We start from the raw sequence: 19,124 nt of genomic DNA on the forward strand, positions 1-19,124 counted from the left end.
AGGTTCACTATTGTTAACGATCAAATGTTGGATTTTTGGTTATCTAAGTAGAACGCAAAAATAAGAGATGAATAGAATTCAATAATTAAAAACCTAGGGCTAAAAGGATCCACTATGCATAGATCATGATTCATGAACAACAATTGGGATAGGAATGAATATAGGCGAAGGAAGATGTTGCTCTCGCAAACAAATTCGACAATCAAACAATAAAACAAGCTATTGCGATTAAAGCTTAATTGTTCAAAGAAGGAAATCGTTCACTCAAACTCGCAACTCTTGTTTATAGAATTGAGCGAATAAAACTTGCAAATTGGCCAAACATGCAATCAATCTAAAACCCATCAATTGAATCGCCTAGACAAACCAAATTTAAATCCTAAAATCAAACAAGAATCATGACCTTTTGCATAGTTTCACCAAGCCCTAGAAATAAAACTACTCACTAAGCATATTAAAACTAACAAGAGATTCAACAATTAAATTCATGGAGAAAATCAAATTCAAATTTAATGGAAAAACAAACATTCAAAAATAATAATGATAAACAAGAACAAGAGATTGGAATTGAAACTAATACCTTCAATATAATTAAAATTACAATGTTCAAGTGTTGATTAACAATCCCCCATGACAAGTAATGTGCTAAATCTCTTCACTACCTAGCCCTCAAAACAGAGAAAAAAAAACCGTCCCCAAAATTCCTCTCAAAAGCTATTTATATCCCCCTTAAAAGAGATCGGAGGATATGGGAAGTTACAAAAAAAAATAACTGCTTGACCCGGCCGGGTATGTGGAAACCCGCCCGGGTACGCAGCAAAACATTTTAATCTTCAATGGAAGCCTGGCCGGGTATGTGGAAACCCACCCGGGTATGAGAGTCTCACCCGGCGGGGTATGTGGAAACCAGCCCGGGTATGAGAGTCTCACCCGGTCGGGTATGTGGAAACCAGCCCGGGTATGAGAGTCTCACCCGGTCGGGTATGTGGAAACCCGGCCGGGTGCGTGTGGCAACTTTTTCCTCCAAATAGCGTCTTCAAATTCTTCTAAGTATCAAGTGCAAACCCGGTCGGGTATGTGGAAACCCGGCCGGGTATGAGAGGCTCACCCGGCCGGGTATGAGGAAACCCACCCGGGTATGAGACCTGGTCAGCACAAAAATGACCTTTGAGTAGCTTATGACCTTCCAATTTGCAAATCTCGCTCCAAGAGTCGATTCCTAGCATAATTAGAGCTTTGTACCTACAAAATAGATAAGAAACAAACACTCCAACCAAGCATAAAAACCAATAGAAAATTGAGCAAAATACGCGAGAAATGCTATGAATACAATGGGGGCATGGTAGAAAATAATATATAAAATACACACATCAAAGTACTACTCACAAAATAAATATGTTCACACTTCTCAATGTTGGAAATGATGTATAGTAGTTTCGAGTATCATAAAAAATATCTGATTTTTTCATTTTCTATACATTTTGTAAGATAGAGAGACATCAAAAATGGTGAAACTACATTGAGATTTGAAAAAAATACAGGGTTTTGGCCCAAAATAATTAAAGATGAAGAAGTCGACTGACACTATGAAGAAGTTGAAGACTGATTACTGAAGTCTGAAGATGATGATGAACTGATGATTCGATGAAGGACGGCTTTGAATCTTTGATGAATGATGAATTGATGATGATGAAGATTGAAGAACGGCACGATTGAAATATCCAATTTTGGCAATTCGGGTTAATTATTATTATTATTATTATTATTATTGTTATTATTATTATTATAAATTTCCCAAAAAGAAAAAAAAATAAATTTGAATCGCCGAGAACCGGGCGATTGGACCCCGGTTCAATCGCCACTTTTTAGCGATTGAACCGGGGTCCAATCGCCTGGTTCTGGGCGATTCAATTTTATATATTTTTTTCTTTTTGAATAATAATTATTATTTTTAATTTAATTATTATTATTATTATTATTATTATTATTATTACTACTGTTATTATTATTAATTTTATTTATATTCTTTTTGAAGAATATAAAAAAGTTAATTATTATTATTATTGTTGTTATTGATATTATTATTATTATTATTATTATTATTATTATTATTATTATTATAAATAAGAAATTTGTAGGGAGTGGAAAAGTTGTAATTTTTAAAAATCAGGGGCAAATTCGTTATTTTATTTAGAAGGGATGACGATAAAATAAAAAGGATGACGAAGTTTAAGGATTAAGAAGAGAAAACCTCTCGAAGTCTAAGTATCATAGATGGCGAACTTAGAAATAAAAGCCATGGGTAGAGAAACTATGAAGTAAAATTAAAAGTATATAATTAAAAATTCACAAATTCATAAATGAGACTGTATTATTATAAGACTATTTTTATTGAACTATTCCAAAGTTTACTTGCATTGATAAAGTGATTACTTACGACCTTAAAGTGATTACTCATAACTTTAAAGTAATCACTTATAATCTTCAAGTGACTAATTACAACATTTAAGTGATCAATTGTAGCTTTAAAGTGATAACTTATAACTTTAAAGTAATCAATTAGACAATAAACTATTAATCAAAAGAATTAACAGCCGATCTTTTTGAGAGACGTCTCTCAGGACTAACCCTTTAAAAATTAATTAAATTAAAAATAATAATGAACCGATTAAATTAAAAATAATCTTTCAAAGAGACGGTCTAATTTGTCCCCTAAGATTTAGCGAGTGAAGCCAAACGTGGTGTCACTGCTTCTCCTAACTCTGACATATTATCCAAGTTTTCTCACCCAATGAAACAGTCTAATCCTATGAAGCAATTTTTTTCTTTTCTCTCTTTTTCATAACTCATCGGAACTTTTTGTTTCCTTTATCTCCTTTTTCACAACCCATCTTAAATTTTAGGTGTTATTAAACTTTGTCACCCATTTTTATTTCCAATCCTTAAAGTTCGCCACTCCTTTTTATTTTTTCGCCATCCCCCTCCCCTTAAAATTACGTATTTGCCCCTGTAATTTAAAAATTACAAAAATGCCACTCCTTACAAATTTCTTATTTATAATAATAATAATAATAATAACAACAACAATAATAAAATTAAATAATAATAATAAATAAAATTAATAATAATAATAACAGTAATAATAATAATAATAATAATAATAATAATAATAATAATAATAATAATAATAATAAAAACAACAATAATAAAATTAAATAATAATAATTATTATTCAAAAAAAAAAAAAAAAGTTGAGTCGCCCAAAATTGGGCGACTCAATTTATTTTTTTTTATTTTTTTTTCTTTTTGGAAAATAATAATAATAATAATAATAATAATAATAATAATATTAATACTAATAATAATAATTTATAGATTAATGTGGTCTATTAGCTCATTTGGTTAGAGCATTGTACTAATAATGTGCAGGTCACAGGTTCGAGACCTGAACAAGCCATTATTTAATAATTATTAATTTTTTATTATTTAATTTTATTATTGTTGTTTTTATTATTATTATTATTATTATTATTATTATTATAAATAAAAAATTTGAAATGAGTGGCAAAATTGTAATTTTAAAAAAATCAGGGGCAAATTCGTAATTTCATTTGGAGGGGGTGGCGAAAAAATGAAAAGGGTGGCGATGTTTAGCAACACCCTTTTTATTTTATTATCACCTCAAAATAAAATTACGAATTTATCCCTAAATTTTAAAAATTACAACTTTACCATCCCTTTAAAATTTCTTATTTATAATAATAATAATAATAATATTTTTAAAAATAAATTAAATATAATAATTTAAACAAAAATAATATAAATGAAATTAATAATAATATTTAAAAAATGAAAAAAAAATTAATAATAATTTGTGCGACTAAACTGCGGTCCAGCTGCGGTTTTCCTGCGACTGGGTATTTTTTTTTCTTTTTTTTAAAATTATTATTAATTTCATTTATATTATTATTGTTATTATTATTATTATTATTGTTGTTGTTGTTGTTGTTGTTGTGATTGTTATTATTATTATTAAATTTTTATGTTTAATTTATTTTTTTAAATATTATTATTATTATTATTATTATTATTATTATTATTATTATTATTATTATTATTATTATTATTATTAACTTTTTTATATTCTTCTTTAAATTTAATGTTTATAAAATGATAATAGTGTTATTAAGTGTGATTGGCTCGCGGTTTTTCCTACGACTGCCTTTTTTTTATTTTTTATTTGAATTTCGAATTATAAAATTTCTTTTGTTTAACTAATTTATTTTTTATATTATTGTTATTTAGTAAATGTTGTAATAAATTATTTCATTTTAATATATTATTATATTATGATAATGTTATTATAATAATTAGTTTTGAATTTAAATAATTTATTTGAATGTTTAATTATTTTTTAATATAATAATAATATATTAATTAGAATTTAGTTGTTAATTAATTTTTAATTTTTTATTAATAATTTAAACAAAAAAATAATAACAATCACAATAATAATAATAATAATAATAATAATAATAATAATAATAATAATAATAATAATAATAATAATAATAATAATAATAATAATAATAACAACAACAATCACAATAATAATAATAATAATAATAATAACAATAATAATATAAATAAAATTAATAATACTTTTTCTTTTAAAAAAAAAACCTAGTCGCAGGAAAAATCGCGAGCCAACCGCGGTTTAGTCGCAGAAAAAACCGCGGCTAGACCGCGATTGGCTCACGGTTTTTCCTGCGATTAGGTTTTTTTTTTATGTAAATTATTATTAATTTTATTTATATTATTATTGTTATTATTATTATTATTATTATTATTATTAATATTATTATTATTATTGTTCTTATTATTATTATTATTATTATTATTATTGTTATTATTATTGTGATTGTTATTATTATTATTATTATTATTATTATTATTATTATTAAATTTTCATTTTTGTTTTAATTATTATATTTAATTTATTTTTTTAAATATTATTATTATTAGTATAAATAAGAAATTTTAAGGGGTGACAAAGTTGTAATTTTTTAAAGTCTCGTAATTTTATTGGACAGGTGGCGATAAAATGAAAAGGATGAAAATGTTTAAGGATTGGGTAATTTTTTAGCATGCAAACAAGAATTTCAACAAATCCCATGAAAGTCTAGTTTCTTGGGAAATTCAATATTTCAAAAACCAGTACAACTGCTTAGATTTTTGGTACTAGGGAAGAAGATTCTCAAAAAAAACCATACATATTCTAACTGAGATAAAATTCCGTCAACATTTTAATCCTTTCTTTTATGGTCCCTTATTTGTTTCAAGTGAGTATTTTGATACCTTTATCTGCTTTACAAGACAAGTTTCCTCTGTTATTTCTCTTAAATGATACATTATTGCTCTTAATTCTGGATCAAATACCCTTTTATTGAGTAATGTTTTGTCTTAGAATCTTAATCATATTTCATTTCTTCATCTTCCCAAGTTTTTTCCTTGAAATTTACCATTACAATGGCTGGTATGTTGTTTTTCTTGTTAATAATTTATAAATAAATTTATGGGTTTTTCATCTTTTTTCACATTGATTTTAGGGTGTCTTCTTTCTTTTTAAATTTGCCCCATTTCTTTATTGATATTCTCCTTATGATGATGATGAATTATGTTCTTGTTTTATTTAGGCCCTTCTTAATTTGTTTCCTTTTTTATTTGATCCTATGAATGCTTCAAATTTTAAGGAATGTGGGCTTGTTAAGAACACAAAAATAAGGATAGTTACAAATATTTTTTTTATTTAATTTAGTAGTCTATGGAATTTGGAGATTCTGGACAAGAGCAATCCAACAAATTCTTGATGGGTTTAAGATGGCTTTGAGAATACAAGACAGGAAAAGCAAGGTATTTAAATATATTTATACTCAAAGATTTAACCTTATTTTCTTTTTCCTTTTTTGTAACATCAGAATATGTTTTTTAATTGATTCTTTAAAATTTTTAAATCATTTATTGTCTATCATGTGATCAAATACTTTATTGGTATAAAATATAAAATGCTGCTTTCTTGTGATTTTCAGTTTTTGATTCACAAAATGTTTTCAGCTAAAGATAGATGTAGAAGAGGAACCAAATACCCTTCTGGTTAGTTCTTTTTTTCCCCTTAATCTTTCCTGTTAGAGCTTGTTTTTTTTACTAGTTTTGTTCATTAAGATGGGACAATGAATCTAAATTATTAATATAGGGTGGGTCGAACAATTAATTACCTATATGAATGTATTGAACCAACTTTGCTGCCATTTTTGTTTTATATGTTAAACAATAAACCTCCTATGTCCCTAAATTTGAGATTGGTCTTTGGGGTTTTTGCAAACAAACCATGGAAAATGGAGAAAATGGGTATTTGTCCTCCAGCTGAGATTGCTCCATAAGGTTTTGCAACAAACCAAGGAAAATGGAGAAATGGGTGTTTTAGTAGGGTATGTAAAGGTCATGTCTTTTGATGGAGTAGGTTTTAATACAAGAGATAAGTAAATTGTAGTTTCTATTATATGTGGGTTTCATGTTCAAAACATATGTTGTGTGAATGATGTAGGATAGATCCAAATAGTATATGGAGCAAAATCAAGAGAATGACAGAAGTGTACTATTGATATGGTTTTCAATTAAATGACTCGAGCCTGGATTCCCATCTGAATATATCTAAGTTGTAGATTTAGTTTACAATTTTTGGAGGATTACTAGCGAGTTGAGAATAAGATTTTGACATTGTTGTTGTACTGGACAAATCAAGTGTTGTACTAAACGAGTTGAGAATAAGGGTTTGACATTGTTGTTGTACTAGACGAATCGAGAATAAGGGTTTGACATTTTCGTTGTACTAGACACTGAGATTAAGGCTCTGATATTATTAAACAAACTGAGTCTTGCATTGCATCTTTCTTAAATGGCCTTTAATGTCAATGTAGTAGAAAAGTGATTAAAAAATGGTCCAGATATTTGGCATCTCTTAGAACAGAACAAGATTCATAAACAGTAAATTAAAGCATGATTCATGATATGCTCCAAATATATCTTATCTTTTATAAATCAATTACATTGGCTGATAGCATATGGCAATTTGCCAATTTGCACATCCATTATATTCTTCAATCCCCTTTTTTTTTTTGTTTGAATTTGCTTTTTTTGTCCTGCTTGTAATTTACTGTTTGATTGGTGTAAATTTGATTGTGAGTAGCTCACAACACATTCCACTACCCAATGCCGGTAAGTGACTTCCAATTAAGGTGGAATTTAGGGCAGATATACGCATCTTACCCTTGTTAATGATAACACTAACAAAGAGGTTGTTTCCGCTTGTGAGTAGCTCTATGAATTTTTTTCGTATCTAATCTGATAAGGTCTAACCTAGAAAAAAACCAATTGCTCCGACATTTGTAAACTTTTGAGCTTCATGTCAATATTTTTTCGAGTTCATCCCAATTTTTAAATTTGGATAAAAATTTACGACTAAGGCTTGAAAATCTCTTTTTACCCACTTAAGTAAGAAAAACTAGTTTGCACATCAATTATATTGTTCACACATTGGAACAAACTCAACCGACCTGATCAATCGTTTTAACCAGGGTTGGCCCTGAGATTTGTGAGACCCGTGGGTAAATATTAATTATGGTCCCCTAACTACTAAATATACTATTACAGACCTCTAACTATTAACACGTTTTTCTAATAATTCTGGATGGGCCCAGAGCACAGTCACATCTTGCCCCTATAGGGTCGGCCCTGGTTTTAACAACTCTAGTTGTGAGCATAAACCTAGTGTAAGTTTGATAGTTGACAATATAAATCTAGTGTATGATGTATATTTGATTTTGAATATACAGAAGGAGGTTTATTCACTGGTGCTTGTACTGAAGTCCAAACAGCTGGAAATGCCAAGAGTTTAAAGTACTTAGTAAATTTTTCATAGTGCTTTTACTCATCTCTCTAGTCTTTTGGATGCATTTTGCTATTCAAAAGATAAACCTTTGTTGTTTTCTTCTTAAATTTCAGAACTTTTGTGGCTACATGGAATGTGGGAGGGAAGTTTCCTGAGACTGGTCTTGTTCTTGATGATTTTCTTCAGGTTAATGCTCCTTCAGACATTTACATCCTGGGGTAACTCACTTGTTTCCCTTTATTTTTCTCTTCATTTCGTTGATATATTCGATAAGGATTCTGAAGTTTGTGCATTACTTTGGGTGTGTTCGGTGTAGCAGTTTAAGTAGATGTTAGTGGTTTAACGAGACTAAAATACTACATAAAAAATGTTAATGGTAGTTGTTTACAGAACGTTTCAACTTGTAGCTTTCCAAAATCAAAAGTTGCGGTTTATAGATTTGATTTATAGAACTTATTAGACACAACTACAATTTCACCAAACCCAATGTTTTTGAGCACGAATGGAACCTTTGATTATATAGCGGAAATACGAATACTTTAATGGATGAGTGGGCATACCTTGAGGGATAGAATTCGAAACGAAGATATATGAAAGGGTCTAGGATTTGCCAATATCGAGGAAAAGATGAAAGATAATCATTTAAGATGGTTTGAGTATTTGCAAAGACAGGGTATTATTGAATCGGTAAGGAAGATAGAAAGCTGAATCCCGAAAGACTTAAATTTCAGAACTTTTGTGGCTACATGGAATATGGGAGGGAAGTTTCCTGAGACTGGTCTTGTTCTTGATGATTTTCTTCAGGTTAATGCTCCTTCAGATATTTACATCCTGGGGTAACTTACTTGTTTCCCTTTATTTTTCTCTTCGTTTCGTTGATATTTTCGATAAGGATTCTGAAGTTTGTGCATTACTTTGAGTGTGTTCGGTGTAGCAGTTTAAGTAGATGTTAGTGGTTTAACGAGACTAAAATACTGCATAAAAAATGTTAATGGTAGTTGTTTTCAGAACGTTACAACTTGTAGCTTTCCAAAATCAAAAGTTGCGGTTTATAGATTTGATTTATAGAACTTATTAGACACAACTACAATTTCACTAAACCCAATGTTTTTGAGCACGAATGGAACCTTTGATTATATAGCGGAAATACGAATACTTTAATGGATGAGTGGGCATACCTTGAGGGATAGAATTCGAAACGAAGATATACGAAAGGGTCTAGGAGTTGCCAATATCAAGGAAAAGATGAAAGACAATCATTTAAGATGGTTTGAGTATTTGCAAAGACAGGGTATAATTGAACCGGTAAGGAAAATAGAAAGCTGAATCCCAAAAGACTTAAAAAGAGGGCGATAAGATGATTTGTATGACAAGAGTGGGAAATGATTGAATGACCTAGACTTACAAATTAAGATGATGGGAAATCAAAATGATTGGAGAAGAATAATCTATGTGAACGACCATTAAAACTGATATATTAATTCATGTAGCCAACCCCAATCTTTTGGGATTAAGACTTTGGTATTGTTGTTATTGTATAATTGTACAGCTAGTCAACGACTCACGACTACAACTACTAGACAATTAACTATTTTGTTGCGTCGAACACACCCTTTGTATATAAATTGTTGATTCTTCAAGAAGATTTACGATTTGTTTTACATTGATGTTAGTATGTTATTGTAGTTTTCAGGAGATTGTGCCATTAAATGCTGGAAATGTGCTAGTTATAGAAGACAGTGAGCCAGCAGCAAGGTGGCTGGCTCTAATAAATCAGTCTCTAAATAGAGGCACTGATCACTTTCAAATGCTAAGTAAAACAACCTCTTTGATTGATTCAAAGACGTTTGGTGGATCGAAACAAGCCAAGTTAACAAGCACCTCAAGTGGTTTACTTTTTTTCCCCAAGTACTCACTCAAAACCGTGAGCAAGCAATTCAGGACCGAAAGAAAAAAGAGGCTCAAGTATTGCAATTGTGCCTCGGATCTTGATAGAAGATACACACGAGATTCTTGTTTTCCTTGTCAACAAAGTAATGTTAGTGACGATGATTTATCATCAGAAGAGGATGATGGGCCAAATGGGGTTGTCTTTTCCGAAATCATGAATTCTTCAGGAAATGACCAAAAATACAGCTTAATTGTGAGCAAACAAATGGTTGGGATTTTCCTTACCATATGGGTTAAGAGGGAGCTCGTTCAACATATAAGTCACTTGAAAACTTCTTGTATTAGTCGCGGTATCATGGGCCTTGGCAATAAGGTAACACGTTTGACTCTAGGGGACAAAATTTATGTACTCGAGAAGCTATTATGTTTTTTCATTAGTTTTTTTTATTGACTTTTGACTTTTTGGATGGTCAAACAACCAAAAAAGTTGATGTTGAATATATTTAAGCAAGCTGAAAGTTGGCTTTTAAGCCAAAAACTAAAAAGCTAGTACGGGTAAAACTTTACTAGCTTTTTGTTCATGACCCAATTTTTCTCTAATAAGCTGCTAAAAACCAACACTCTCCATAACAGCTGACTTAAATAGCTAAGATAACACTTCCAGCGAGTTAAACCAGCCAATAGTTGGCTATGGCCAATAGCTCCAACCAACAGTCATTTACCAAACCAAATGTCTAAAATCTTGTTGAACTTTTGGTGTGTAGGGCTGTATCGCAGTGAGCATGCTTTTGTATAGGACGAGCTTGTGCTTCATATGCAGCCATTTAGCATCCGGTGAGAAAGAAGGAGACGAGCTCAGAAGGAATTTAGATGTCATTGAGATACTTAAATGTACATATTTTCCCAGGAGATGCAAAATTCCTAACAGCCAAATTCCTGAGACAATATTAGAGCACGAGTAAGTTACATTACTACCAGTAGCGAGTTTTATCATGTTTTATAATCACTAACTTTACTTATTCGTTGGGGTCACAACAAATAGTCGAATCGTATGGTTAGGAGACTTGAATTACAGGATTTCTTTAAGTCATACCGAAACCTTGAAGCTGCTTAACAAGAAGGATTGGGATTGCCTTCTAAGCAAGGATCAGGTTTTGGTCATTTTGTACTGTACTTTACTTGAAACCCGTCATGAATTATTCATCTCAATTTTGACAGTTTCGATATTTACTCGTGTATCTATAGCTGAAAATCGAGAGGGAAGCAGGCCGAGTATTCAAAGGATGGAGGGAAGGGCCTATAAAATTTGCGCCAACTTATAAGTACTCGTATAACTCGGACACTTATCTAGGAGAGGCCAATATCTCATCGAGCAAAAAAAGAACTCCAGCTTGGTATTTTGCATTTGTTTCTGTTTTGCATAAGCTACAATTTCTCTTTTGTAGACATATTTGTTGAACCTATGGACTTGTATAACTTTTAGGTGTGACAGAATATTATGGAAGGGTGAAGGGATTCATCAATTGTCTTACGAACGAAAGGACTCGAGCAAGTATCAATTTTCTGATCACCGGCCTGTTTATGCAACATTTAATGTAGAGGTTGCGGTTAGGGAACCATCAAACTTGAACTTTTGCCCTATTGAAGTTGAATAACGCATTGGAAAATAACCCATGATCCCACATCGAAGAAGATTTAGAGAGAGGATGGAACCTCATTGGGTTTGTGTGCAACCAACTCTCCTCTTGTACAGGTCTTGTTGTGTACAACAGTACAAGCCTGATAACAAATTTATCATAACGCTTATGAAATTGAGTCTCGATTGCAGTAATGTTACCAATGGCCTTGAACTAATGTTCGAGTGCGTTACGAGTGAGTTCGTCTCCATTCCATTAGGTATTTTCTGAACTAACATTTAGGCACTTGAAATTTGTATAGAGCAACGTATTTTCTGAACTTAATTGGTGTTATTCTTTTCCCATCAATACGAAAGGGAAGGGAGAATGTCGATAAAGAAGATATTCTTGCATTCAAACGAACATGTACATATTTTAACAGTTTTTTATAGTGTATACTATCGTGGGGATTAAGGATTTAACAACGTTGTGTTGTTTATGTATAATTGTTTTTAAAGTCGCCTTGTTAGATTCTGATATTCTCGGTTTAAGACGATTATGAATTTGTCATTCTTGATCATGATGCCCTTGGTCTGAGATTAAACCGTGTCTTGTTGGTGCTGTCGTAGACTTGCACCTGCGGAGGCTTGTTGAGCTACCTATGCCTATTGATTTTTTTCAAGGCATTTTGTGTGTACTCTCACTTTTTGTTCTTAAATAGGTTGAATGATTGTTGTACCTTTATTTAGTCCTCGTTGTAGGAAAGGGCTGATAGACCGAACATTTCTACCTGCAATCACCACCATGACCTAGGAAATCAGTGCCTTCATCACTGCTCTCAACTAGAGGTGAGCAACGGCTCGGGTCAAATTTTAAATGGGCAGGGTAGGGGCGGGTTAAAGTCCGTTTAAATCCGGTCTACTTGACCCGTTTTTAAAAGTCTATAAAATAGTTTTTTTTTTTATTCTACTTTATGGCCCGTTGAATCGACCCACCTATTTATATAATAATATCATATCAAAAAAAAGTGGTAAAATGTTTTTTGCAACCAATTTCTATAATTATCAGACTTGCTTTGGCCCGATCCTATACCAAGGCCCGTTAATGACCCTACCCGCTAATGACTTGTTTAACTGTAATTCAATGCTTGACCGGTTGGGTCGACCTGCCCCATTGAATACCTCTAGTCTCAACTAACAAAAAAAAAAGAAGAGTTTGATCTTATTTTAATTTTTCAATGGTATCTAGCTATTAGGGGCTGCTATGAATGGATGATGGACGGCCATAGCCCACCCCAAAATAACTATTGTAAGTGTACTAACTACGCAGTATTTTGTCCACAAAGTATTTGAAGTCGTTATGCGCTACTCTACAATTTTCGACCCCCTCACCTCACGTGAAACTCTTTTTGAAGAGCTATGTTTGTGAGAGACGTTTCTCACAAAGTATATATTAGAGGGGCTATATTATACTCCCTCTACACCAATATAATTGTCACATTTTTTTATTGGCAAAATCATATCAATTGTCATATTTTTATTTTTGTCAATCTTTTTTTTACCTAAATATCCTTAGTTCGCACAAGTAATTACGAATATATCCCCATATACCTTACTTACCCAACTACTCTTCACTACTTACCTTTCACTAATTATCCTTCACTACTTATCCAACTACCACCTTTTTAATAGACCCCACACCACTCTTAATATCCGTGCCCAAGCAAATGGGACATTTATATTGGTGTGGAGGGAGTATAACCCAAGTATAAGGCGCGTTTCTTGGTGAGACCATTTCATATAAAAATTTGTGAGCAATCTGAAACGTTGATATTAAAATTTTCGGCCCCCTTCCCTTGCTATGCACCTCAAAGAAGCTAAAACCTGTTATAATGATCTCTGCTAAGTTCGAAGACAACATGTGGGTCTTTCCAAGCCAAATGTTGATATGGAAAGTGGAGCAGATTCAATGGAAGCCTGAGTATAAAGGTGACTGCAACTGCTTAAACCCATAATGAGGTTGTGAGCCATAAAGCTCATCAACTAAAACAACTCTTGAAGCTTGAAGCAATTCGAAGCTACGATTAGACTTTAAGAAAGGTATACATCCGAACTTTGCAGGCATCATTTCATGTATCAAATACCGCGACAAACTCGAAATAAGACTTGAATGGTTGAATCATTGACTCTGGAGCCTCGGATCATATGATATCAAACTTTTAACTTTTGAAAGAAGCCATGACAGTACATAATAGGCTTAGAATCAACCTGGGTGATTGTAGCATTGCTAAAATAACCGATATTAGTAATGTGTGTACACTGCTAAAAAAATTTAATGCGTGGCTGAATTTAGGACCGGCCTTGAGATTTGAGAAGTCTGGAGCGACTCATTAACTGTAGGTCCCTATTATTATTAGTAAACATACTATTATAGGCCCTTAAATATTAAATATTAAATATTAAAGCATTATTTATAAAATTTTTTGGATGTGCTTGAGGTATAGGACCCACTTGCTCCCTTATAGGGCCTGTCCTGCCTAAATTCAGCCGTAACCTTTCAACAATTGTGTTACTCAGACTACAACGGCCGTTGGCAAAGAGAAAAGTGAGAACTGAAATGAAGAGTGCACTAAACTGGCATCTTATTATTGATTCTATATGAAACTGTTTTAGTTGTTATTATTTACCTAAATCAAAGGCATGTGTACCAAGTACAATAGGCTAGGTCATGCATCTGTCTCTATGTCAAAATTTAAACTTAATACCTGTGTTACAAGTACTTTCTAAGAATGGTGTTTTTTTCCTTACAATGTCTTATCTTCAATTTACTAAACATGTATTTTGAGTTGATTCATATTGATATTTGAGGCACGTAGTAAAAAGTAAAACTAACAGTCTGTTTGGATAACTAGAAATTAAAAAAAAGGATTGAAAAAAGGAAAAACTCTATTCACAAGATTAACGAAGCAAATTCTCCTTCCTATTATTTGACACAAAAAATTCACAAAATAGATTAAAAGGGGCAAACTCAAAGGAACGAAGTAATATTTATTTGCTAGAGATTAAAAATTATATTTGAGCCATTAAGATTGACCAATAACTAAAGTTTTCTGTTTCTATGACATCACAAAGAACTATATATTAAAATGGACTCATATTATTATTGGATGGATCTATAGTTAGGGTCTCGTTATTAATTATTAACATTATATCACTTATATATTGCAAATTCTTGTATGAGACGGTCTTATCGTGAGATGCGCTTCATATTTGGATTAAATAATAGAAATTTTTAGTATAATAGACCTTTTGTATAGACTCGTCTCGCTATAAGACCAGCTGCTTATATATAAGGGTTAGGGCGTTAGGGAATTGACGAAATTAGTTGAAAACTTTAATCTATTAATCCATATCTAGTATTCTATACAAGTAAAAGAGTGAATGATTTATTTTTTTGGTTTTAGCATACGTGGGATCATTTAGATCGGTATACATGGACTAATTAGAACTACAATTAAAATCTTAAGTTGGTGGTATTGGAAGAGATTATCAAATCAGATAATACTTTAAAGACTTCTATTCGTATGACAAGTCAAATCAGATATCAAAAGTTATAATTCAATTACTACTTATACAATTTGTGTTATTGTTGTACATGTGATCCTGTTATAAGGTGTTACATAATTGTTATATAAAATTTTGTTAATCGCATCTAATATAATTCAATTGTAGTATCAGTTAACCTCTTGTATAATTTAATATGATTATATATATATCTATTCAATTAAGGAAATGTCTAACTGTGGATTGAATAATATCTTATTAAAATTGGTTTTTGATTAGTTTGGATTAAAATAACATATTAAAATTAAATTTTTATTACTCTATATTGATTTTTTTGTTATATCTGGATGAAAAAAATAATGAATTAGATTATTTTGATGTATGTGGATACTCAAAACAACCCATAAATGCCTAAAATCCAATCATGATGTGTTTAATAATTTTCGTAGAAATCTAAAAATTTAAGAAAAAAAAAAAATAATAATATCATGAAAAAGTTAATTTTAGCCTTATTTGATCTTCAAAATCCAAAACCCTAAAAACTTTCCCAATTGGATTAATTTATATGAAATTTCAAATTATTTGATAGTTATTGGTTTTCTCCAACTTTTGAACCCCAAATTTGATCAATTGTTGTTTAAATTTCTCCTTTTTTCTAGTTGTTTTCGGTTGTTTTGTTGAACATAAAGGAAATTGAAAGAAATAAGTTTATAACGGGCCTATAAAAAGGAATACATGAGTCTAGTCTTTGTTGGGCGGGTCTGATGTACGCAGGTTTGGGTATTTGATAGGAGACTGATTGTTTTGATTTATCTCAAGGCCGTAAGTTTTTGGTTATTTCATGGGGCTATATTTTGTTTTCGGCTAGTCTCTCTCAAGTTCGGCTAATTAGAAATTATTAAATTCTGTTAGCTAAAATCATATTATTCTGTGAATTTTTATTTTACGTTGGCTTCTTTATTAGAAAGTGATATTTTAATGAAAATGTCTTGTTTTTTAATCTAAATGTCTTTTTAACTAAAAGTTAAGTGTGAATTAATTTTATAATTGATTACTAATTGAATTGAAATAATAATGTTTATTATTTGATTGTCATTTATTTGAGAATTATTATAATAATTAAAGGAAAAGTTTGTTAATATCGTTGTTCCATTCGAGTAAAGAAAATAAAAGAACATACAAATGTTCTTAAAATTTGAGAAGGAAAAGAATTCAAGAAGATTGTGGCAGCTTAAATGAAGCAAGAAGCTAAGAGCAAAAGGGTTGCGACTCATATCTTATTCAAAAGTAGCGAAGAGAGCTTGTAACAAAAATTTGACATTGGAAAAGAGAAATGCCTAAGATATCTGAATCATAACAAAAAAAAGGTCTTCAACTTCAGATATGTATGTTACGAGTGTGAATTTGACGACATCTACTTTTATGGTATGGGTATATGATACTAGTTCACTACAAATAAATGTTGAAATGGCGACCGCAAAAAGGCAATGGCTACCTGTTCATCGCCAATGGATCGCTAATGGCGACGAAAAAGTCATCGTCATAGATTTCGGAAAAATGGCGACGACACTGTCCCATAGCCAACTTGTCGCCAGCCTTTTTCAACTTCTCTTTTTAGAAAACAGTGTTGGCGACGACCACATCCCATAGCCAGCTCATCGCCCAAAATTTTAAAAAAAAATAAATTCAGTGGGCTGAAGCAAGCTAGTCGCCCAAATTAAAAAGAAAATTTCAGTGGGCTACGGCACAGCTCGTACTCCCTATTGAACATTTTTTATAATTATTTTTAAGTGGGCGACGACCATGTGCCGTAGCCAGGCCGTTGCCCCTCTCCACTTCATTTGTGGAATTTTGTTACATTAAAAAAAAACTAATTAATAATACACTAATACGACTAATTATATACTAATTCAACTAATAATGTATTAGTATTACTCTAATACGACTACACAACTAATAATATATTAATAAGATACTAATTCGACTAATAATACACTAATACGATTAATAATATATTAATACCACACTAATACTACTACAAAACTAATAATATATTAATAATGCATTAATTCGAATAACAATATACTAATACGATTAATAATATATAAATATTACTCTAATATGACTACACAACTAATAATTTACATATATTACACTAATACGACTAATTATATACTAATACAATTAATAATATACTAGTACTACCCTTGAACAAATAATAATATACTAATACGATTAATAATATACTAGTACTACAATTGTACAAATAATAATATACTAATACGATTAATAATATATTAATACTACACTAATATGACTATACAAATAATAATATACTAATACGATATATTAATACTACACTAATACGACTATACAACTAATAATATACTAATACGATTAATAATATATTAATGCTACGCTAATACGTCTATACAACTAATAATATGCTAATACGATGTATTAATACTACATTAATACGACTTTAAAACTAATAATATACTAATACGATATATTAATACTACACTAATACAACTAAAAAACTAATAATTTACTAATAATGCATTAATTCGACTAACAATACACTAATACAGTTAAATTATATAAATATTACATTAATACGACTACGCAACTAATGACATACTAATAATACACTAATTAGACTAATAATGCACTAATACGGGTATTAATATACTAATACGATTAATAGTATATTAATACTATACAAGTACGACAAATAATATCCTAACAAAACTAATAATACAGTAATACGACTAACTATATAGTAATATGACTAATTATATACTAATATTTTACTCTAATAATAATAATAATAATAATAATAATAATAATAATAATAATAATAATAAATACAATAATAATAAAAACAACAATAAAAACAACAATAATACGACTAATAATATCCTAACAAAACTAATAATACAGTAATACGACTAACTATATAGTCATATGACTAATTATATACTAATATTACTCTAATAATAATAATAATAATAATAAAAACAACAATAATAATAACAATAATAATAATAATAATAATAAGAAGTTATAAAAACATTAGAAGTATAAATTACTAGGTAATAAATAAAAAAAAAGCAACATAATATAAATCATTAAGTTAGTGTGTGTTTTAGTGGTTTGAGTGTTGCATTTCGATGTTAGAAGTCAAAGGTTCAAGCCCAAGCAACGACAATTATTCGAATATTGGTTTGGTTGCCAAGGGGTCAAACCCAACAATAATATAGAATTTTTTTTTTTAAACCTGGGCGACGAAACGGGGTCGTAGTCAGACCGTAGCCCCCAAGAAACACACATGGCGATGACACATGGGCCGTAGCCAGACCGTCGCCCCATTTTCGTAATTTTGGCGATGTTTAAGTGTCCAATTTTCATTTAGCGTCCACCAAAATAGCGTTCATTCTTGGGCCGTCGCCCAGGCCACTTGTCAATTTAGCAATTAAATGGCGATCATAAGTGTCGTCGCCATTTTGTTATTTATTTGTAGTGGTTGTGGTACTCACATTATTTGAATCGTGAAAGGGCTAAAAGAAGTAGATTATTGAGTAAAGGAAAATCTAGACTTCATGTAAGAAATGGAGCAAAAGTTGCTAAATTGGTAGTGAAAGTTCATACCATCTTGATTTAGCTATATAACAATAATTATTAGTATTTTTTGACTTTCGACCAATATGTTTTATACGTATGCACAAAATTTCAAATGGATTAAAATACAAGCTTAAATTATTTAATGTGTGATTTTTTTTTATGGAGAAAATAATAACGCCTCTTTTAAAAGATCAAGTGATAGGACTAGTGATCCGACTCTTAGCAACAATACATTTAGATGTATGTAGTTTTATGAGTAAATCAACTAGTATAGGGTACAATTACTTTGTTACTTTAATAAATATGTAAGCATATATGGATATAATTATCTCATCAAGCAAAAGTCCAAATTATTTGCATAGTTCAAACGATTCTAGAATAAAGTTTAAAATCAACCGGATAAGGAGATAAATGCATTACTATCGGATTGTCATGGTGAGTACATAGCCCAAAAGTTTATGAATCATTTGATAAATTATTGAA

General features: G+C 30.5%; 1 protein-coding gene across 5 annotated transcripts; it reads left to right on the forward strand.

Moving 5' to 3' along the window:
- The first annotated feature begins 5,168 nt into the window (after positions 1-5,168).
- Positions 5,169-12,034, forward strand: LOC130828363 (type I inositol polyphosphate 5-phosphatase 10-like). 5 transcript variants are annotated; one of them, XM_057694324.1, is made up of 10 exons: positions 5,169-5,342; positions 5,819-5,913; positions 6,090-6,153; positions 7,893-7,956; positions 8,062-8,166; positions 9,635-10,211; positions 10,603-10,796; positions 10,881-10,989; positions 11,084-11,232; positions 11,322-12,034. In XM_057694324.1, the coding sequence occupies exons 2-10, from the start codon at positions 5,881-5,883 to the stop codon at positions 11,491-11,493; spliced, it is 1,467 nt and encodes a 488-aa protein (XP_057550307.1). In that variant the 5' UTR covers positions 5,169-5,342; positions 5,819-5,880; the 3' UTR covers positions 11,494-12,034. The 5 variants fall into 5 exon arrangements, with proteins under 5 accessions (XP_057550307.1, XP_057550306.1, XP_057550304.1 ...); XM_057694323.1 differs by having other exon boundaries at positions 5,822-5,913; XM_057694321.1 differs by lacking the exon at positions 5,169-5,342 and adding an exon at positions 5,362-5,536.
- The last annotated feature ends 7,090 nt before the right edge of the window (positions 12,035-19,124 follow it).

This window comes from Amaranthus tricolor, chromosome 12 (genome assembly GCF_026212465.1).
Source record: "Amaranthus tricolor cultivar Red isolate AtriRed21 chromosome 12, ASM2621246v1, whole genome shotgun sequence".
Lineage (NCBI taxonomy): Eukaryota > Viridiplantae > Streptophyta > Magnoliopsida > Caryophyllales > Amaranthaceae > Amaranthus > Amaranthus tricolor.